The sequence below is a fragment of the Setaria viridis genome, chromosome 4 (assembly GCF_005286985.2).
Source record: "Setaria viridis chromosome 4, Setaria_viridis_v4.0, whole genome shotgun sequence".
Classification (NCBI taxonomy): Eukaryota; Viridiplantae; Streptophyta; class Magnoliopsida; order Poales; family Poaceae; genus Setaria; species Setaria viridis.
The window spans coordinates 9,812,807-9,836,083 of NC_048266.2; the positions used below are offsets into that span (position 1 = coordinate 9,812,807).

The 23,277-nt window shown below is 47.3% G+C and overlaps 1 protein-coding gene and 1 long non-coding RNA gene across 4 annotated transcripts; both read right to left on the reverse strand.

Moving 5' to 3' along the window:
* Positions 1-122: 122 nt before the first annotated feature.
* LOC117852698 (uncharacterized) lies at positions 123-3,112 on the reverse strand. The gene is made up of 9 exons (XM_034734906.2): positions 2,917-3,112; positions 2,625-2,794; positions 2,479-2,541; positions 2,319-2,338; positions 2,155-2,199; positions 1,719-1,786; positions 1,267-1,406; positions 620-708; positions 123-528 (listed from the first exon to the last, which is right to left on the reverse strand). Exons 1-9 carry the CDS (start codon positions 3,005-3,007, stop codon positions 411-413), a joined length of 804 nt encoding a protein of 267 aa, XP_034590797.1. The 5' UTR covers positions 3,008-3,112; the 3' UTR covers positions 123-410.
* Positions 3,113-16,699: 13,587 nt separating this feature from the next.
* LOC117853336 (uncharacterized) lies at positions 16,700-18,150 on the reverse strand. Of its 3 annotated transcripts, none has more exons than XR_004640082.2 (3): positions 17,835-18,142; positions 16,994-17,726; positions 16,700-16,886 (listed from the first exon to the last, which is right to left on the reverse strand). It is a non-coding gene; the product is annotated as an uncharacterized lncRNA (long non-coding RNA). The 3 variants fall into 3 exon arrangements; XR_004640083.2 differs by having other exon boundaries at positions 16,700-17,114; positions 17,207-17,726; positions 17,835-18,140; XR_004640081.2 differs by having other exon boundaries at positions 16,700-17,726; positions 17,835-18,150.
* Between the last annotated feature and the right edge of the window lie 5,127 nt (positions 18,151-23,277).

The window sequence follows — 23,277 nt, forward strand, 5'->3', positions numbered from 1 at the left end:
TAAAAGAAATATGATTGCAAAATCATTATCTAAAAATGATCACGAAATTACCAAAACATCACGGTGGAAACACGGGCTATATGGCTATATGGATCACTACTACGCGAAAGAAACAATACAAATAAGTAAAGAGAATTATGACATAATCCTATATCATCATAGCTAAAAGTTTTGCCAGACGATAGGAATGAGTGGAGAGTAACTTCAGATAATTATGGCATAATACTCTATCATCATAGCTAAAACGTTTGCCAGTTTTCCATGATTTTGGTTGCAACGACTAGAGCTAACTGCTCACCAGTGTGAATTGCATAACCAGCCGATCAAAGAAAGGGTTCTACTTCCTTTTTTTTTTTATGAAGTGGTTCTACTTCCATTCCTTATTTACAAGCTGGTCGGCAACGCCTTCTCTAGTTCGCAGCCTCCTCCAACCTAGGCATGTTGTTGACTCCGCAGCCGGGGCACGTGTACCGCCGCTGCAGCTCGTCTGTAAGTGAAGCGTGCACCTTTTCGAGTTCAGCTGCCCGCGTGTTCCAGGTTAAAGAAAGCTTCAGCCAAAGCAAGGAGACATGAGAATAAAATTGTATAGAAACATCTCTGCACAAAAAAATCAGGATATCCTCCAAGTTCCTGCAGCTGCTTCATCTCTCCCATCACAGCCTCCATAAGCGCTCTCTTTGCTTGGACATCAGCCAGCTCCTGATGAACCTGCAAATAAAGTGCCAAATTATTCGTTTTGTAAATGAGGCTGGCTGGACAATGTACAGGGCCACCAGGACCATTCTCCAACTAATGAAAGAGAACGATTAATGTTGATATTGCTTGAAACTGATCGGACAGCAGTGCAAAAGCATTGAACTGAAAACTTGAAAAGGAAAGCTGCTGTTTAGACGATGTTATGTGACTTTATGCTACACATCCTCTGCCTGCATGTCATCCCCGTCCCTTGGCATTGCATCGCCAACTAGTGTTTGTAAGGTTACGTTGTCTTCAGGAAACACAAGTACAGCTTGACAGTTCACATGAAATCAATTTTCTGACTAATGAACATCTTACTGGTGTGGTTCAATGTTCTGTATTGTATAATTAGTAAAATAATGTACAGAGCACGTCAACTGCCACTCAAATACCATGTGATCCACAGCCAAAGGATTTCATCAGAGTGGTCTTATGATTAGAAGAATGAATAGAGGTTCAAAGATTTGTGCTTATTCAGTTAAATATTGTGCGGATAAATATAATGCACTACATAAGAAGGAGACGCACCTTATCATGATCAAGCAGATCCTTTTTATACTCTCCTTCCAAGAGCTGCATCTCAGCATCAATGTTGCTCGCCTTATCAGCCAAATCTTTCAGAATGCCATCTGATTCAATAGTTTCACTCTTGTCACCAACATGCTGGCCTGAAAAGGGGGACATCCCAGATAGTCTAAGAAACTTAATGAAGTGCCCGTCTAGATAGATCATATGTTAAATACGTTGGACTACAAAGTTCGGTATAGCAGACTTATGGGTATAGATAGATTCAAGCAGAGTGCATCACACAATTCTTAGATCTTAATTACAATCATCCACAGTTTTTTTCTGTACAAGGAAAAAAACACGCAGAAGCAAGAAAAAAAGGAAATGGCAACATCACTTTTATATTCAAAGGAACGCCTTATACAGTTCAGGAATAGAAAGTGGTGTGTTGCATTATGATTTTCCCTACTTACCTTCTGCAGACTGCAGCCCACAATGATTGTATTCCGCTAATTCTAGAGAGAACATCTGTTGAAATTGCCTGTAGAAGAGGAGTTTTTATTTTATTTTTTTCTAAATTAACATGGTAGTAAAAACAGACTTTGGAAACAAGCTTCGGACAGCAAGCAAATGCCAAATTTATGTAAACTGGAAAGTGAGAATCTTATAAGTGGATTCACGTGACATTCCCTGATAAAGGTTTCATATCAAAAGATCACCACTCGCTTCCTTGTATCGCAATTTCTCAAAGATCCAAACAATATACCCTATCCCTATTGAAGCAGTAACTTCCCAACTTTGCTATATGCAAGCCAGATGAAGATATGCAGCATCAGGTACAGTTTGTTTTATGATTCCACCAAATAACAAAAAGGTCATCACAGGCAAATAAAACACAAGATTCTGTACCTTATCTCAGCGTTCATCTCATGCATCTTGCTGATGAACTCGTCTCTGCAGCAGTGAAGGCAAGCGCAAGAATGATCAGTGGCCAGCAACAAAATCATCCAAAGCACCACGTATATGACATGTTATCTAGCAACAAGGAATTAGACAGATTTCAGAGTACTCACCTCTCACTGTCTCCCTTGCTCTTTTTGGAGCAAATCCATCAAGCACCAACACCACACACCCAGCAATTCCAATTCGAACAATTATGAATAAACATACGTCAATTCAATATTACAGCAACAAAGAGCCCTAATTTGCTGCGAATTTCCGAGATCATCTAACCTTCAGCTCGTCCAGCTCAGATCCCACCTTCGAGATCTCCTCCTGCAGACGCGAGATGGTCGCCTAAACGAACCGATGAAATTCGGATTACGAAACTGGGCACAAACGAGATAAATCGTCAATTTCGGGGCGAGGCGGGGAGAGACCTCTAGCGCCTGGATGGTCGAGGCGGCGATCGCGGCCTGAACCTGGCTCCCGCGGAGCTCCAGCTCCGCCGCCTCTCGCGCGCGCTTGGCGGCGTCGAGCTCCGCCGCGGCCGCGTCGGCCGCGGCCCGCACGTCGGCGAGGCGGCGCCTGAGGTCGGACACCCTGCGCTCTGCACGCACACGCCAAGCGGGAGACGAAGCGTCCGATCAGCGCGGCCGCGCGAACAACCCTATCGCCTCGCGCGGTGGGGGATCTGAGGGAGGGAGGGAGGAGGGGTTTTTGCGTGCTTACCGCCATGGGACTTCTCGGAGGCGAAGTCGCGGATGATGGAGAGGAGCTGCTTCGGGGTCTCGCTGCCCGCCGCCGACGCCGGCGCAGCCATCGGCTCAGGGGAAGCGGTCGAGGGGACGCCCTTCTCGACGCTTCTGGAAGGTTCGCGAAGGGGGTTTTCCCGCCTTTTTGGATGATGCCGGTGTACGGTGTCTGGAAGGGTGGAAGGAGGAATGGAATGGGCTTTAAAGCGCTTGTGGAGTGGAGGCCCAAGTGATTCACTGCCATGTATGTATGTGTGGGGAACAAAAAATGGGCTTTAAATCGTCGAGACGTTTAGGCATCTCACTTGTTGGCCCACAGCAAGAGTTGGCATTGGCGGGCAGCCCAAGACCCGAATTTCCGCGAGGAAAGAAAGGAACGAACAGAACAGAGTTGTGTCTTGTTTACTTGTTTATGCGAACGGGTATGTGACCCGCAGAACCTATACATCTTTCGGAAGAAATTTTGTATCTAATCTTCTAATGTTTGAGATCCGTACAAAGCCAAATGAATGTATCGGATGAAACCGTATGAAGCAGAGCCACTCAGTGCCCATGTGCGCATGCATGCAGCTGGCTTGATGGAAAGGAGCTGGACACGTGTCAATATCCCATTACGTGCTATTGAGGAGTGACGGGATGGTTTTTCTTTGGATTTGATTTCATTTTTCTCTCAGACCGTACGTTTTTTCTTCCGTTTGGACGATCGTGTTATTAAGAATTAATGCAACAAGATGAGAGATGCAATATGATTATATTTTATTGCATTTTTTAAAAAATCAACATTTTAGATGAACTATCTCAACATTTTTTACATAAAAAAGTTGGTGAATGTCAAAAAACTCTAAACGGAATAGGCTCAACATTTTTTCTCACCAACATTTTATTGACCTTAACTTGTTTAGCCAACATATATTTCTTTATAGTTTCAGCTCTAACATCTACAGTTGACCAACATTATATATTCAGTTTCAACATTTTTAATGAATAGGCTCGACATCTCTATGAATATAATTCAACATATTTATATTTACAGTCTCATTATTTCCGATGAAATGGTATAACATTTATAGTATTTCAATGCAATATTTTATATTTAAGATTCAACATTACCGGTGGTTTGGTTCAACATTTATACTCCTTGAACCCAACATTGTATATTCAACTTTAACATTTTCATTTCTTTGTCCACCATATTATTAGTGAAACTCAACATTTTACATTTTCAGTTTCAAAATTTTTAGTGGATTCAATATTTTTAATATTGCAAAACATTTTATATTTCAGTTTCAACATTTCCGATGGTTTGGTTCAATGCCTTTACTAATGAAACTCAACATCTATTTAATATTTCTCAACATTTTTGACAGTCCTCAACTCTTTCTTAAAGTTACGGTGAATCCCCAAATTGATTTAGGTTGCCCAACATTTCCAAAAATGACTTAACATTTTTCCAAACTATTTTTCTCAACAACATTTTATTGATCTTAACTTGTTTAATTATCATATATTTCTTTATATTTTAAGCTTTAACATTTCCAATTAACCTACATTTTATGTTCCGTTTCAACATTTTCAATCAATAAGCTCCACATTTTCTACTAATAGAATTCAACATTTAATATTTACAGTCTCATTATTTCCAATGGAATGGTCCAACATTTCTAATATTTCAATGCGACATTTTATATTTAAGATTCAACATTACCAGCGGCTTAGTTGAACATTTTTACTCTTGAACCAACATTATATATTCTATTTCAATATCATTTGTTTGTCCAATAACTTTATTAGTGAAACTTAACATTTTATATGACCAGTTTCAATAATTTATAGGTATAGTTCAACACTATTAGATTGCGATGCAACATTTTATAATTCAATTTCAAAACTGACTAATACTACATTTATAATTAATTGACTAATTCTACATTTATAATTAACAGGTGGAGTAACACTTCATGAGATGTTGGCCGATTTATGATGATTGTTGTTTCTTATTTGACTATAATCATATGGATCATATAGTTCTGGAGTTTGTTTGGAGAATTAACTTTTCTTAGTTCTGGAATTTGTGTAATAATAACTTCCTTTCCAAGATACGTGTTTTTGTCGAACATATCGTTTGTATTCAGACAAATCATACGGATGATATGTACAAAATAAATATTGGTATATTGATACTTTCTGAGTTATTATTTCATTTTTGAACATCAAATTTCAACTTGCAAGTCCCCACCTGTTACTATCCCTCTTCAAACCACATACCCCGCAAAAATATTCAACTTCTGAGCTATATGTATAGTATCATGAAAAAAGTCAAAAGCACCAAGTATGCAATTCTTCACGTATTTGTATAGTGTCAGAAAAAAAAACTTAAAGGTACCCGGTATGATTTTGCGTATGTGTGTGCAGTCTAACGGAATAGTCAACTGATGAAAACAGTCAAATAGGTGGTGTTGGACCTTAATGGACCACTCGGCCTGTTCGCTACAGCTTATTCAGCTGGCTTATCAGCCATCAAACAGTGTTTTTCTCTCATAACAAATCAGCCGTTTCAGCTTTTCAGCCGGCTTATAAGCTGAAGCGAACAGGCCCACTGTTGGACTTATAGTTCAACCTCTTACACATCTTCCGGAAGCCATATAGGGAGCCCTGTGACCAGAGTTGGTCAGCAACGTTTCCGGAAGCTTTTTTCTTATCAAACTTTCGGTGCTTGAGATTCATGCAACTAACATTATCTGTCGGATGTACTTATCTCGCCCAACATAGCTACCTCCACACAAGCCGCCGCCACTTCTGCAGCACCGTCGACTGCCATCGTCGGCCCATCGCGCCGAGCTCCGCGGCCTCCTGCGCACCACCGCTCGCGGCCCTGAGCACCGCCACATCCGCAACACCGAGATCCACCGCAGCATCGAGCGTGGGCGCCTCCCGCGCGCCGCGATCTGCGACCCTGAGCTCCACCACGCCCCGCAGCAGCTCTCTACCGCCTACCTCATATAGGAGCCCCCGGTCAGCAGAGCCTCTGTAGCACCAGCCTCTAGAGGAGATCATAGGTTCGATCCCCGGTGGAGACGAATTCTCTAGCATGTGTGTTTTTCATCCGAGTTGTTATAGGTACACACGCGTACGTGTTCAGTAGTATGCATGGATATATAAACAGACGCTATGGCTGAACCTAGATGAGAAGGGGGAGAAGAATAGATCAGCTTGGTGTCAATTTGAATTAATTTTTTCAATAAAGGAACATGTGATGCATATACATGCAGCCATACATCAATTTGAGTGCTCAGGACTTCATACAATACAGAAGGTACGCATTCAACTACAGTAGTAGTCCCTCAGTTCCAAATTGTAAGTCATTTAAACTTTCTTGGAAAGTCAAAGCATCTCAAGTTTGCTAAATTTATACAATAATATACTAACATTTATGATACCAAATAAATACTATTAAATTATTCATTAAATGTTTGTAGATATGCTTGAGAGTGGATGAGGTAGCTAGACACTTCACCGAGATGCTTTATGTCAAATTTTGTTGCCATCAAGACGCATATATAGTGTCAATGGATCAAAGAATGGCACATAAATAGAAAAGAATCGGACATGCAAGAGTCAATTCACGCAAAACAGGAGCAAAATGAAGCAAAAATAGAACTAAACAAAATTATGGAAGAGAAAAGTTGGATCTGTACGCTGAGAATCATTGCAACTGATAGTCTTGATGCGTGGCTCACAAAAGAGATAGGATGAAAGAGTGTGTCCTCCTACTATGAATTAAGTTACTACAGACCGTTGCATGCTTTAAAAATTATAAAGCCCCTAACACATAGCAATTTACAAGTGTAATTTCGCTGATTAACCTATTGTAAAACCTTTAGAAGTCTCATCGTATCACTCTTGAACAGCAGACAAAACATAGAAAAAAGAACAAATGATCTATCATAACTTAATATTGGCAGGGAGATGTGTGCCACGCAATTAAATTTAAAATTGAATTCTCGACGAGATGCACATGACCAAGTTAAATACTTTTCATATGCAAGGAAGTAATACATCACATGGAGTCTTCGAAACTCTAGAGTATTAACATGCACATGGAGTAAAATATTTTGGGTTGAGGATCAAACAACTGGAATAACCTTCAGATCAGTATAACAATATCAATATGTTTTCAATCCTTCCCATTCCCACTTGGCTTCAATCAACGTACTCTCAAGTAAAAAAATCCAATATAAATGTTGCACCCACGCTACAACAAATAAAATCATTTGAATAATTTATTTTCAAGTAAAAATATCATAATTATCAGTGAAAAACATCTAGCTACCGCGCTATTTGTGCGAGCCACTTTGCTAGTTGGTAGTACTGTAATAGTTCGTACGTGCGTGTCACGAGCAACATAGGACGACGTCATGAATGGAACTCCGGCCGGGCGGCGCCTCGCTCACGCCTATGATTAGAAAGCTATCGCTCACCAGTGTACCACCCGCCGACCTCCGGCATCAGTTGCCGACGCGCACTGCTAATTCAGTGACCCTCATGGCCTCATTACAACCTTCATTTCGTCAGAAAGTTTGGGATCTTTCGGTCTGGGATTCGGTTCCTGACCCCTGACGGGGGAAGTCTGACTGGCCAACGGTTGACCCAAACTAGAGCACGCGGCGCACGAGCCTGCCACGAATCTGCTTGGAGTGGGAGCAGCTGGTTCGCCGTCGGCAAGTTTGCACTGTGCTCGGGGGCCAGAACCCGTGCAGGGCTTTGGAAACCCCAGCTTCTGCGGGGCCCAACTGGTAGCCCGGATAACCAAATTTCCAGCTTGGACGTTCGATTTGGAGTCCTTTTGCGACCCCGGCCCCCGACTAGCGAGGGCGAGGGCACGCCCACGCGGCGCGAGGCGTCGTGGTCTCGTGGATCCAGCCGGTCCCAACTCCCAGCCCGTGCCCGCCGGCCACGGCAAGCTGCGCTCACCGGACTCCGAACGCCGTGCACACGGGTGGTGCGAGCGGGTAGCCTGTCCCGTATCTTTGACCTCCACTAGGAGACAGGATCGATCGATCCCCGTATCGATCAGGTGCCGGGAATGTCAAGCTTCTCCGGCTCCGGCCGGGCGGGAGGATCGCTGCGCCGACGCCTCTGGGTTCGTGGAACCAACGAAAGGAGGTGGGACAGTGCTTTCATGGGGGTAAACGCGGATGGCCATGCCCATGCCCATGCAGGGCGTGTTTCTCCTTCTCGTTTTGCGAAAAGAAATGCAGAAATCTGTCGGTGACGTCTGCTAATTTCGTTCAGGGAGGAGGGGGGTTTGCGTGTTTACCGCCGTGGGACTTCTCGGAGGCGAAGTCACGGATGATGGAGAGGAGCTGCTTCGGGGTCTCGCTGCCCGCCGCCGACGCCGGCGCAGCCATCGGCTCAGGGGAAACGGTCGGGGGAAACGCCCTTCTGGAGGTTTCTGGAAGTTTCGCGAAGGTGTCTGGGAGGGTGGGTGGTGGAAGGTGGAATGGAATGGGCTTTAAAGCGCTTGTGGAGTGGAGGCCCAAGTGATCAATGCTATCTGTGTGTGTGGGGGGGGGGGGGGGGAGGGGGGGAGTCTTAAATCGTCTTTAGGCATCTCATTTGTTGGCCCACAGTAAGAGTGGGCATTGGCAGCCCAAGATCCGAATTTCCGCAAGGATGAAAGAAAAAGTTGTTCAAGTGCGTATGTAGCACCGGTGCGTGTAAAACAAAAAAAGATCAGAGTTGGTGTCAATTTGAATTTCTTTTTTAGATAAAGGAACATCAACATGTGATGCATACATACAGCCACGCACTAATTTGCATGGTCAGAATTTTACACAATACAGAAGACACACATCAACTACTAGTACAGTACTTGGTACCCTGTAGCTAAATCGAGTACCGTACATGATTACAATATCTTCATTTCGTCAGAAAGTTTGGGATCTTTCAGTATGGGATGTGGGATCCGGATCCTGACGGGAAAGTCTAACCGACTGACGGTTGATTCAAACCACGCCGCGCACGAGCCTGGGTTGGGCCTACCATGTGTTTTGTTCCGGGGTCGAAGTCGGTTGGGATGGGTCGACCCCTATTTGGTTGCAAACGAGTGTGGGTAGCCAACCCTCTAGGGTATACTCCCTTGAGATCCGGGTGGAGCTCATCCCTTTATTTCGGTGGGGTCGCGCGGACCTAGTTTCGCTCGCGCGCGTGACACTGGGTGCCGCAACACTACTGTCACAGCGTCACCTTCCCCCTCCGGACACCCAGCGCCCCCGCCGCCTCCATCCGCCGCCGCCGCCCATGCCAGCCACAACCGCCGCCCCCATCCTCCGCCCCTCTCTCACACGGTGAGGATATGTCCCGGCTGGATCTCGCCGTCGCCGCCTGAGATCTGTCCGTAGCGCCGCCACCTCCCCTGCCCGCCGGCCAAGCGCCGCCGCCTCCCCTACCCACCGTCGCCCCTCTCAAGGCTCGCCGTTTCCCCTTACCGCCGCCACCCCTGCCAAGGCCCGCCCCCGCGCCGCCCCCGCGCCGGCTGTGCCTCCGCGCCAGCCCGCCGGGCTGCTCCCTCGCTGGGGCCAGCCGGGCGAGCTCCGCCACTGGCCGCGCGAGCTTGGAGGCTGCCCGATGGGGCCGGCCACGTGAGCTTGGAGGCAGCAGTGCGGTGCGGTGGAGAGGAGGCCCGTAGAAGATAGGGAAGGGAGGGAAAAGAAAAAAAAGAAGAAAATGAGAATGACACGTGGGACCAACAGATGACATGTGGGTCTGCAACTAACAGTGACTAACGGTGTTAAAATGACATCCATACCAACCCTCTCGACCCCCTCAACCAAACAAAAAACTGGGTCGGCTCCAACCCAACCCACATCATCCCAAAACCAAACACTACCTTAGTTGGTCAGTTGGAGCAGGTTCCCTGTCGGCAGGAGGACACCGCTACACTGTGCTCTGGAGCTGGAAGTCTGAACCCGTGCAGGATCCTAATTAGTTCGGGTCACATTGGATGGTTTGATACCAATTAGAAGTACTAAACATGAACTAATTATAAACTAATTGCATAAGCCGTGGCTAATTCGTGAGATAAATCTATTAAGCCTAGTTAATCCATGATTAGCACATATATTACTGTAGCATCACATTGTCAAATCATGAACTAATTAGGCTTAATAGATTCGTCTCGCGAATTAGACTTCATTTATGCAATTGGTTTTGTAATTAACTTATATTTAATACTCCTAATTAGTCTCTAAACATTCGATGTGACAGTCTACGGGCCCCAAATTTCCATTGCAGCAGCCGATCAAGGACGGTAGGAACAAGAGCTTCGACGTTCGATTTGGAGACCCTTTTACGATCCCACCCCAGACCCGCTAGGGCACGCACGCACACGCGACGCGAGGCGTCGTGGATCCAGCCAGAGTCCCAACTCCCAGCCCGTGCCCGCGGCTCACCAGCCACATCAAGTTGCGCTCACAGAACTCCGAACACCGCGCGCACGAGTGGTGCCAGTAGGTATCCTGTCCCGCATCTTTGACCTTCGCTAGGAGACCGGGTCGATCCCCGTGTCAGGTGCTGGGAATGTCAAGCTTCTCCCTCTGGCTCCGACCAGGCGGGAGGATCGTCGCGCCGACACCTCTCGATTCGTGGAACCAACCAGGGAGGTGGGATAGTCGGACAACACTTTCATGGGGTAAGCGCGGATGGCCATGTAGGGTGTGTTTCTCCTTCTCGTTATACGAAAAGAAATTCAGAAATCTGTTAGGTTTTTTCAGATTCAAAAAATAAATCCGGCCTCACTGATCAACATTTTGAGAGCTTACAACCGATGAGAAACCGATCACTACTGGAAAATGTGGCTTTAGTCCCAGTTGGATAGGGCCACACGTCCCGAAAATCCAACCGGCACTAAGTTTTTGAGACAAAAGGAGGATGCTTTACCCATGACTAAATATCCTAAAAAGTTTCAAAAAAAATAAAAAAAAGCCACCCGCGCCGGTCGTCCTCCGCTCACCCGCCCGGCCACGCCCGCGTCGGCCGCCTGCCCATGCCCACCCAGCCGCCCGCCCGCGGCTCGCCCCACCGGCGTCACTACCCTACACCTTGCCCCGCTGCCGCTCCTCACTGCCAGTGAGGGGTGAGCAGAGAGGGAAGGCGAGGGGCAGCAGAGGGGGAGGGGCGGGAGAGGAAGGGGAGGGCGCGGCGGCGGTGGGAGGGAAGGGGAGGGGGCGGACCGGGAGAGGAAGGGGAGGGAGCGGCGGCGGTAGGAGGCAGGGGGAGGAGGAGGAGATGGCGGGAGGGAAGGAAAGGGGGCGGCAGTAAGAGAGGATAAGGAAGAAAGGGAGGGAAGGAGAAGATAATGTGGAGGGGGGGGACGTGTGGAAAGGGACATTTTGTCCTGGTTGGGAACACCAACCAGGACTAAAGGGCCCCCTTTAGTCCCGGTTGGTGTTTCCAATCGGGACAATTCCCCCTCGTCCCACTAGCAGTTACAACCGGGACTAAGGGCCTATTTGGGACTGCTCTGCTCAAAAAAAAAAATAGCTCCACTCCACCAATTTCACCTTTTTGTAGCTCCACTCTACCAACTCTAGGAAAATAGGGAGCTATATACCTGTTTGGCTACCGGATGCAAATTCAGCTCCAGAAATTGTAGGAACTAGTGGGAATAGTCACTCTTGCCCTTGGGTGGTTTTTTCCCGTGCTGCTACAGTACCCGTCGCTACAGGAACTAGCGCTGCTACAGAACCCATCGTTACAGTACTCTAGATAGGAATGGGAGATTTTCTATGATCCATTCCATGCCTTTCAGGAGAAAAATCAACAAGCTCAAGCATTTTGTCTTCGTTCCAACGGAACTAAACGCTACGACATATAATTTTAAAAAGTACACAACACAAATATATGGCACCAAATGAAATTACAAAATCAATCACACCAACATTAACTAGTTCCAAGCAAGAGAAAGGATCGTGGCCAACTCATCACAAAATACATCTATAGTTGGAGCATTGGCATTTGAAGTAGACCGATCGGATGCTAAGGGAGAAACTGCATATTTGTTATACCTTTCCGGGATAGTAGGTATGTAATTAGGATCACGATCAAACCGATCAAAGTCAATGTCTTCACCTCCATGTTCACGGATATAATTGTGAAGGACTATAGTAACCACAACAATCATCTTTTGCTTGTACATGGGGTACGGTGGGATCTTATACATAATTTGCCACTTTATTTTTAATAGTCCAAACGATCGCTCAATAACATTGTGAATAGATAAGTGAACATGATTGAACCTTTCCGCGGGAGTCTTTGGTTCCGTACCCCTATGCTATTCGGGTAAATGCTACCTTTCACCCTTGCAAGGAGCTAGATACCCAGCGCGATTAGGATAACCCGCATCAACGACATAGTATTTGCCTGCAAAATGAGAAGATAATATAAGTTATTATTTGTTCAACATTAGGATAAGTAAAACATAAATCATATAAAGGCGATGTTACCTTGTGAAGGATGTGGGAAGAATTCTTCATCCAGTCTAATTGCATTGTACAGCACACTTGTGTCATGCATAGCTCTGGGCTGACCTGTGGATACATAAGTGAAACGCATGTTGAAATCACAAATAGCTAGAATATTTTGGGTTGCCATTCCGATTTTTCCAATATATCTTACCACCTCATTGGGTGACAGAGCGACATGAATATGAGTGCCATCAAGAGCACCTATGCAATCTTTGAAGTGTGGATATGCACGTCTGTCATCTCTTATCCTTTTATGGACAGTAGGGAAGTTTGGAATTTTTGATCTAATGGAATCCTTTTCCATAGCAATCAAACAGAATAACACCTCATCAAATTTCCTACTTATAGTTTCACCAGAGTGGTTGAATCTATTTTGAGCTCTCCTATTAGACTCATTTCCACCTAAAGTGTATAATAAAATCGCCAACATCTCAAGTGTGTTCATATGCATGGAAGGTTTAAGCCCGTACCTTCCCACCAATAAATCATGAAGGTTCGTAAATATATCCTCCTTCAACGAAGTTGTCTATAACATTCACCCGCATTCCTTACTGTCTCCATCAACCATCCCATGTCACAAAGGTTTGATATTCTTGGTGGGTTTTTATCTAGATAAAGATCGATGTAAATTTGAGCTACTTGAGCACCACCAACAAGAACTAAACTTCAAAACTGCTCACTCTCCTTACTACTATCACTCTCACTCTTGGACACCTGCAATTTAACATGAAACAAAATGACATGAATATATTTTGACTAGACAGGACACAAATATCACATTAAAAAAATGAGAGCAAAATATACCAATCATGAAGTACACCCTCGATCTTCTTTTTCCATTGCCAATGGATGGAGACACCTCCTCAATGTCATTCCTAGCAGCACCTCCATTGTCTTCTTCTGTTAGGGACACATGAATATCATCACCACCACCATCAAGGTTCTCACCATTATCATTGTCTACACCAATAGGAGTATCATGATTTTGGGTTATGATAGGGTTGGAAGTCATAGGGTTCCAATGATCTGTTTCATCATTAATGATGTCATCAAACATAACTGTCAAATCATCCATATTTTATAGAGGTTTTGTCCTAAAGCCGCCGCATCCTGGGATATCCTGTAGTGAAAAAAAAGAATTGAAAATAGTGTTAGTAATGAGTACGAATGATTCATGAAAAATTTTTAAAAAAATACATCCTCACCTTCCTTGCCTTCCTCCACCACTCATCATCCATGTAAATCACACCATTTATTCTATCCCAACCTGTTCCTGTTTGCCTCTTTATTAATCTATTCATGCTGATAATTTTATCTTCAACTTATCCCACTTGTTTTTCAATTGCATCTTGCTAAGATAAATTCCTGTCATCTGATAAAACCGATTTGACACTTCGGTATAGCCTACATAGTTCAAATGTCTATTTGGTATATTGCCTTTCTTAACTTGTTTGGATCGAAGTGTATGCGTCGGTCCAGTCCACCATATCTTCCTGACCATGATGTTCACATGTATTTTCAACTATTTGGAACACTAGCAATTGTTCAAATATCACAACACTCATGACACATTCATACATGCATAGCAAATCTATCAGCATAGATGAACATACATCAAGGACAACTCACATACCTCCTCTTCTTCATTCTTCTTGGCTGCCTTGGAGGGCTTCTTACTCTGTCCTTGGCCCTGGCCTCTTCCTGATTGCTTCTTCCCACGGCCATGGCCGACACTTGCGTCTTCAGCACCAAGAACGGCCTCTTCAAGGTTAGGGTCAGCCCCGGCTAGGGTGTGGCTGCCCCTGCCTAGGCCACAGCCACCTTTGGCCAGGCCACGGCCACCCGCCCCTAGGACACGACCGAACCCGGCCAGGACTCCGGCCACGACCTCTTCGAGGTCAGGCTCAGCACCGGCTAGGGGCTGGCTGCTGCCGGCTTGGGCACGACTGCCCACCCTCAAGCCACGGCCGCCCGCCCCCAGGACATGGCCACCGCCGGCCAGGGCATCATCAAGTTCAGGTTTAGCGCCGGCCAGGGCCTAGGCCTGCCACCTGCCAGGCCACGGCCGCCGCCGACCAGGCCTCCGGCCAGGGCATCATCGAGTTCACGTTCAGCGCCGGCCAGGGGATCGCTACTGGCAGCCTGGGTACAGCTTCCACCGGCTAGGGCCTCTTCGAGTTTAGGTTTAACGCCGGCCAGGGGATCGCTGCTAGCGGCATGGGCACGGACGCCCCCGACTAGGCTGCCGGCCAGGGCGTGCTCCATGCCCAAATCAGCGCTAGCCAAGGGGTGGATGCCGTCGGCCAGGCCGTGCCCGGCCATGGACGCTAGCGAGTGGAACGACTAGAGGAAGGGGAGATGGCGGCGGCGGCGGAGGCCAAGGCGTCACGAGGGAGAGAGGCGTCGTGAGGGAGGGGGGCGGCGGAACAAGAGACGCATCGCGAGGCGTTGTTTTTTTTCCCTCAAAGCGGTATGTGTAAACAGTGGCATTGGTGGGTAATTTCCACCCAACTCCAAGAGAAGGTATGAAACTACTCCCTCTGTCTGGAAATGCTTGCAATTATAGGTTCCCGAGATGAAGTTAGTGAAGAGGAAAAAAGACACATGTGCCCCTAGTAGTCAGACAGATTTTTCGTCCTCCATCACACGCGCACGTCACAGCATGATCGTTGATTGGCTGGACGGGCAGATTCCTCAAGGTACAGAGCAGAGGGTCCTACCGCTGCTAGCTTTTACAGGTCTAAAATTGCAAGTTTTCCCAGACATAGCACCAGGTCTAGAATTGCAAGCTTTTGCGGACGGAGGGAGTAGTTTTTTGGGAGCACCGAGCTCCAGAAAAACCTTAGAGTTGCCCCCCGGATCCACCTTTTTCTGGAGTTGGTATAGTTGGAGTTGGAGATGTTTGGCAAGATGAATCTGGAGCGAAGCTGCAAAACTTGGAGCTGAGCAGTCCCAAACACGCCATAAACGGGGGGTTTTAGTCCCGGTTGGTCTTTCCAACCGGGACTAAAGCTTCCCCCGTCGGTAGCCTTCGGTGGCTCATTTTTGACTCGGGACTAAAGACACTTTAGTCTCGGGTCCAAAATCTACCGGGACAAAAGCTCCTAGATGGAAGGTCAGTTCTCCAATAGTGGATACTGCAGTACTTAGACTGCTTACAACTCAAATGAACCCCTACATACCTATTAGAAATCTGTCGGTGCTGCCTTCTAATTTCGTTCAGTATCCGTCGGTATGATTAGTTTTTTTGCCGTGATATCGATCGATAGAATAATGGTTTGGTGACCCGACTGATGGTGACCTAATAGGTTTGAACTTTGAACTCGAATGAATAATTGCCGTGGCTACTCATCCGATGCATTTTTTTAAGCTCCCCGTTTTAAACACAATTGTCTGAATATCATGACGATTTGGATGTTGAACGGTGACATTGCAGAAGATGGTAGTATCACACAAAGGGGTTTCAGAACTGAAGGACCAGAACAAGCCACGAATAATCCTTGATGGTCGGCTACACTGCTCGTGTTCTCCTCTAATTTCATTTTTGGATAGTTGGATATGATTAGTATTGGTGTCATATCGATCGAAATAATAGTCTCGGTCTTCGTGACCCCGGCTGATGGTGATTGGATCACGATGTCGTGCCATGTTGTCAGCTCCATCTGACAGGTCGGACTCAAAAATGGATAATTGCCTGGAACGAATCCGATGCGTTTTTTGAAGCTCCTCATCATGGCATTTGTATACGGCTGTCTGAATAACGAGACGATTTGGATGTTCGACGATGACATTGTAGCAGACGCCACTGAGGTCACATCGCTATCTCTGACACGGGGACGAAGCGTCGAGGAACTGACCAAGAACCGAACGAGACTTGCCCAACGACCAAGCCTTGATGGTCTGATAGGGCTAAGCTTTTCACTAGCAAAAAGGAGAGTCCTGGCTAGACGTTGAACACGTTTCCGTTGAGCCTTAGACGTGTATTGGGTGAGAATGAAGCATGCACACCTAACAATCTTGTCAGTGAATCCGGTTAGTGGAGTGGTAGTTTACTTGTACATTTCCTCGGCCCATCTAGCCATCTGATGGCTACTCGGTGGTAGGACATCCAGGGCTCGAACCTGTAGAGAAGTTAGTAGAGTACCCCTGACCAGCAAGCAGTATACGTAAAGGGAAAAAAACTTCAGAAGGGTGTATCCATGTGAAGAAGTTGTGAACAACTCTGACAGTCATATATATCCGGCATCCTGAAGAGGTGGTCATAGCATCTAAAAAGACGTTACGGTGCCAGTTCAACATGCGAATAACATAACGTACAGTACCATCAGCACATACAATACTTTGAACAAAACATCAATATTACACGCCAACTGAATCCCCATGTGCAATCCCCCAAGCAAACTTGCCTCCTTTGTACTAGCCCCTGCGAATCAAAAGATGAGTGGCAAGAACGGAAGCACCACGTACAGGGATCGATAGTAACCACTAATTAATGAACATATATGACTACAAAAATCGAGTACTACCCACCATTGGTCCATTTCCAACTAGAGTACCAAAATTCATGGCAGCACGGGCAAAGCAAAAAAAATCTCACCCGTCTCCTCCCGTATCACCGTCACATGCGGCCCTCCTCTGAAGGAGCCCATTTCTATCAAAATGAACAAGCATAAGCAGAGCCGTCAGTACATATACTTTGGCATGCATGATTGCGCGTGAAAGCAGCGATTCAGATGCTGATACCCAAATAGAGGATGGAACAGAGATGCAGGACATGGTTCTAGCTGAAGATAATGGATGTAGACAAACATGGGGGGAGCACGCATGATTGGGCTGCCGCCCATGTGTAGTCTGATGTCTAATCGGGGCTTTGCGAGGGTACACTGCATTATCGTGTCAAAATCTAGCCAATAATCGAACGCCTCGCTCCGGCCTCCGGGTGGTTACCATGCAGCAGGCAGCAGCAATGGTTCAGCCGCCTCCGGGCTCCGGGCGGCGGCGGCGGGGTGCCATGAGTTGTCGATTGGATTGGTGCTCTTGGTCGTGCTTGATCTGGTAATACAATTATATATAATCCACGGTGAATCATATGGCAACAAGCAGTAAGACCATCTGTCAACGCTGTGCGCTAGTGCTTTGCCTCTTGGTTGAAGATTCTTTCTTGCACGCGCACGCGCGCCTCCGCAGTCCTCACGTGATGAACAACTACTACAACTTGTGTTACACTACTTTTAGGGGAGGCCGAGGACCGAGGTTTCACGCACTGCAGCAATGGAAAACGAAAAGGATTTCTCGAGATGTCAGCCTGGTTCCGAACTCTCGAGATGGCAGCATTGTGGATAAGCCATATTATAAAACTGTAAAAAGTTACCGCGGGGGCGTCGCACAGCTAACAGCTTTCCGCAGACGAGGTTTGCCTTGAGATAATCCTTGTGCCAACAAGATTGCTTATACTTCGGTTTGGCAGTCCGGTGAATAGTGAGAAGGGGACAAGGGGTTTCCCTCCTCTCTTTTTTACTGAAAGCGTTGGGTTTCCATGGGCCAAGAAAGAATACATTGCCCTTTCCTGGTTGCACTGAAGGAGATGTCCCATTGGAGGCCGACATGCAAAGAGGAGGCATCCCCGCCGCCTGCCTAGATTCACTCCAAGAAAGCCAGTGGACCCCCGATCCATTGAATTCGCAGTACTCGCCCTGCCACCTGTCTCCCCGGAGCCCCATTCCCTATCCTATCCAATGCCCATCGCCCCATCCTCATCCTGCGGCACATATTATTATCTAAAATTTGTGGGTTAACTTCGCTATGAGTTTTCACATGCTGCGAATTTCAGCGATTTGTTACGAAAAGATGATGTTGTCAAATGTTTGCATTTCGAAAGACTTGTATATATGGTCAATAATTCCGATTCTAACAGAGCAATTGCGCTAGTTTTTGCAACTTGTAAGACGAGACAAGCGAAGAAGATAACTAGATAAGGGTTGCCAGCTACACGACGGCGGAAGAGAATAGAACACGCACACGCAGCATGCTGGAGGGTCCCGGGGATGGAGCCATGGAGGGGCTTTCAAGCGATGGTTTTGTACGCTCGCGCTCGCGAGCGGCGGCGGCCCAAACGGCCACCGGGAAGAGGGATTCCGGCCACATGCGCCGCCGAGGTGGTCACGTCGCGCCGGAGTGGCAGCGGCACATGCCGGCAGGGCATGGACATCGCCCGGGCCCCGGGATCGCAGCACGCCACGGCTGCGGTTAGATGCGGGGAACGCATGCACATGCATGTAGGATAGGGATTAGGGGATGGGCAACCGGGCACGCCTATCCTATTCCTATCCATATGCATAGACGACTGATTCAGAGGTAGTACGTATGTATTCTCTTCCCGGAGCTGAGTGATTAGTTTCCATACTGTTGAAAATTCTGTTCGTTCATCGTGAATAAAATGGGTTACGCCAGCTCGGCATTTAAGTTGATGCATGCACATTATCATTACGAAAATGATGTCGACATGGGCATGCATGTCTATCCAACTGGAAGCCTGAGTGGATCGGAGCTTCATACAATTACTATAGCATCATTACTGTGCTAAAAGACCGAAAATAATCTGAAATAAGCCTATTTTATGGGATTATGATAATCTAGGGGTATAGATTATGATCTGGATTATAATCTATAGTGTTTGTTGTCTATGTGAGATTATATAAATTAGATTATATAATCTAGGGGATTATAATCTAACAAACAGGACCTCATTATTCTCGGCACAAAGAAAACCTTGAGCCCCTGATTGGGGAATACGCAGAAGGGCAAAGGGGACATAAATCCATGCATGTGACACGTACGCACCGGTCACATGCTTCCAGCACTGCAGTGCCGGCATGTTGGCAACCGAATTAACGACCGGGGGGTCCCCGGCGGCCTGCGGGCTGCGGGCTGCAACTCCACATGCGTTTGTTCCGATTCCACGGGCCATGGCGCTACCGGTACCGGTACCGGCACGGCGGCACGTACGCCCGCTCGCAACAAACCTGACAGTGGTCAATGTAGGGGACGCACTCGATCTACAGGGCATCAGTAGGCGTAGTATCATGTGAAATAATTGAGCAATCAATCTATACGCTAACACCCTCCCAGCTTGTACGTATTGTCGCTTTGCCCAGCACAATCATCTGCCGCATGTGGTGTGTCATCGGATTCGCTTCTTGGGTGAGCCTATCGTTTCACCCGTGCCCCACTGGCAGATGTAGCCATTGTTCTCTTATGTGCTAGACTGTTACGTATATGCTCTTGAGCGTAGTACTGTAGTAGTGTTCACCAAATTATTAATAGACAAGTAAATTCAGTGGATGAAGTTAATTTTGAGCACAGCTTCTTGTTCCTCGGCCAGTTCGATCGGTCGCTAGTCATCGCATCTACTGCTGATGGGGTGCATGAGGTGTGCAGCAAGTGATCTTTGTCTGGTCAACTGCACGTACTGCCATCACACCAACTTCACAACAAAACTTGGGGCACAGCACGTAACAAAATGGAGTGGACAACCTGCCCTGCTTCTTTCTGACGCGCGCAATGGAGACCGGGCAACTCCTTGCATCGTCCAATTGGTATCACGGATGCCCCTGCAGTCATTTCAACGTGGGAGAAAAGGAAAGGCAAGCGGCAAGCCGGCAGGCATGCATGAGCGCATGACACTGATGGATCAGCGAAGCAGCCTTTTTGCCACCTGACTGGCTTGGTTGAGGTTGGCGAACAGACACCGGCCGGCTTTCCTCTTACATTGGTTTTGTCTCATTATTTGTTCTTTGTTTAGTACTTTGATGATGAGTTGAGGACTTGAGGTCTTGAGGAGGGTACGTAAATCTTTGGCACGGCCATCTCTCTTTGCCAAAAGGTGGCTAGTCTTTTAACAAAAGTTGCCGTGTACATATAAAATTGAGTGACATTTGTGTGCCAGATGCTTGTGTTGAGTAGCTGCAGTATCCCTACTGCCGGCAGGTACATATAGCCTTTGGTCCGTTGCATATAAAGATGGCTAATTTTTACTTTTTAGCTAGCTTGGTCCATTCTCATTAAACTGAATCCTGAAATCGTCCGAACGCAATGACGATGACCCCCTCGTGCCTGGCATTGTCAAACAGTAACACTGCCGAGACAGAGAAGTTTACTCACTTGGAAAGCATGCATGGTCCATGGATACACCCATGCATTTGCGGGCCTGAAGCCGACAATGTTCGCACGGCCACCTGGAATCCATTACTCCTACTTCTCATCCTCTGTGGATCTTCTGTTCTTCACTGCCTGGCTTCAGAGTGGGTAAAAACAGGTAGCCGTCGTCCTCGGCGCTCCATTCCGCTTCCGCGAAATGGCACCTCGCCGGCTTTCCTCCTGTTTTGCTTTCAGGGCTGTCGCGAAAAGGCGTGCCGTGCAGAAGCCCTGAGCCCCATGCGCTGCTGACACGCACCCAGTGGCCACATGCCCACATCCCGGCGAGGAACCCGGCTTTTCCTCCATTTCTTGCTTGCCATTGCCACTCCAAGGACATGGCCGCGTCGCATCATACATGTCCACCTGCATGCCCCGAACGCTGAGTCGCTGACCCTCTTGCAAGCTGCAGCTTCAGGCTCCAGGCTCCCAGCTGCCCGACTGCCATCTTTATGCCGAGTTGCCGGCCCGTCCGCTTGGCCGCGGCCCGCGCGCGCCCCGAATTGATGACACGATGTGAGAGTAAGGACACTTAGCTGGCTTCCAGTATGCGTTGACGCCCCGGGGGGGCCTACCACCACTCGGGTAAAACGATTCGAATGTTTGACACTAATCAGGAGTATTAAATATAGACTAGTTACAAAACTAATTTCAGAACCTTTAGGCTAAATCGCGAGACGAATCTATTAAACCTAAGTAGTCCATGATTTGAGAATATGATGCTATAGTAAACATTCGCTAATGATGGATTATTTAGGCTTAATAGATTCGTCTCGTGATTTAGCCTACGGTTTCTACAATTAGTTTTGTAATTAACTCATGTTTAGTCCTCCAAATTAGCATCCGAATATCCGATATGACACGGACTAAATTTTAGCTCCAGGATTCAAACACCTCCGACTCGAAGAATGAAGAAGAGAAGGGAGGAAAGGAAGATGAGGAAGAGAAACCCCGCCTAAGGCATCCGCCACGAGTACGTAACGCACTCCCGAGTCGAGCTAGTCGCGTCTCGCCGACTCTGACGACTAGCTCAACTCGTCCGCCTCACAAAGGCGTGTAAACGCGAGGCCTTCGCGCGCGGCTTCCGCCGAACCGGCCGGGCGCGGGTGATCATGAGTCGTGACATGAGCAGGCGAGTACGAGGGCCCGCCCGACCCGTGGTTTCACGTGAAAAAGATCGCGCGCTGGGCACGCGTCCCCTTGGCTAGCTGGCCAGGCGGAGACGACGGGAGCCAACAGTGGCTTGGCCGTACGGTGTGGAAAAAGGTCGTCGTCGAGAGATCGACCTCACGGCCAGCTAGCCGAAGAAGGGCGTCGTGCGCGCGCACATGCCCTCGACGGTGGGTTGGCCGGGGAAACGCCGGCCGGGCGCGACGGTTGGTGAAGTACTTACAATAGTATTTGCACAAGTTGGTGATTGCGAGCCTAACAGTACGTGGCAAGCAAGTGCACACGATCCTCCGCTGAAACTGGTGCAGTGGGTGGCGCAAATTATTTGGCGGCGAACCAAGCACGGGTCAAATGCTACAGTATGCGCGAACATGACATGCATATCGCGCACTGCTCGGGGAAACGCACGGGGCACGGGCCGTAACTGGGGGATTGAATCGATTGGGGGGGGGGGGGGGGGGGGGGGGGGGGGGGGGGGGGGCGGGGCGCGGCCAGGCCAGGGTGGTTTGGCTTCGCGAGGTAGCGCGACCGGATGTGCCCCGGCCTCCCGCAAAAACCCGCGCGCCGCTCCGTGTTTGGTTTCGTCTCGCGCCAAGAGGCCGACCGTGACATGCAGCAGACCGGAGCCGGCAGGGCATGGGCACGAATTGCATCGCGACTTGCCGCACTGCGGCTAGATGCACGGAATGCATGCGCGTGTAAGGCAGGGGAATGGGCATGCCTATCCTATCTTTGGTGGGTTTTTTTTAAAAAAAAAATATTTTTTTCCCTAGGAAGGTGAGGATTATCATGAGTTTGAAATGTAAACTATTTTTAGCATCAGATTCATACTAGCGATTCACATATTACGCAAATTTAAGCTTATAGATGTACTGGTTATCTTAGGTGATGGAAAATGCCTATATCAGGGGTTTTGGAATTACGAAGTTATTTGACAGTCTTTTTCGTAAGCCAGCTGGTTGTGGCATTGCGGCCACCATGAGCTGCAACATAGTTATTCCATCGCTACGCCCTGTTGGTCCTTATTACATAGCTGTTCATCCTGGTGCCATATCATAGTTGCATACACCATCAATCACATGAATACAAAATACTCTGTCCCAAATTACTATCCATTTTAATTTTTCTAAATACATATCTTTTGATATGCACATAGATATATACCTACATCAAGATACATAATAAAAGTGATGTATTTAGAAAAGTCAAAACGAATATTTATTTGGGATGGAGGGAGTACATAAAACTAACTCAACTATACATAGTACATTTTCTCTTGAAATTTAGGTCCATTTTAATTTTCAGCTAACGTTTTGCGAAGAGAGAAGGCAGAGATGGTCCGCTCACTGTACCACAACCCCCAATTACCGCCGGATGTTAGATGGTATAAGTAGAAAAATACTGATGAACAATTCGTTGGTATAGACCTCCCACGAACGATTGGTCGATAC

Excerpts from the sequence above, each read along its gene's own strand:
- LOC117852698 (XM_034734906.2), bottom strand. The coding sequence starts at position 3,007 with ATGGCTGCGCCGGCGTCGGCGGCGGGCAGCGAGACCCCGAAGCAGCTC. Across the intron at positions 709-1,266 it reads ATCTGCTTGATCATGATAAG|GTTCATCAGGAGCTGGCTGA; the intron begins GTGCGTCTCCTT and ends CTTTATTTGCAG. Across the intron at positions 529-619 it reads CAGCTGCAGGAACTTGGAGG|GCGGGCAGCTGAACTCGAAA; the intron begins ATATCCTGATTT and ends AACCTGGAACAC.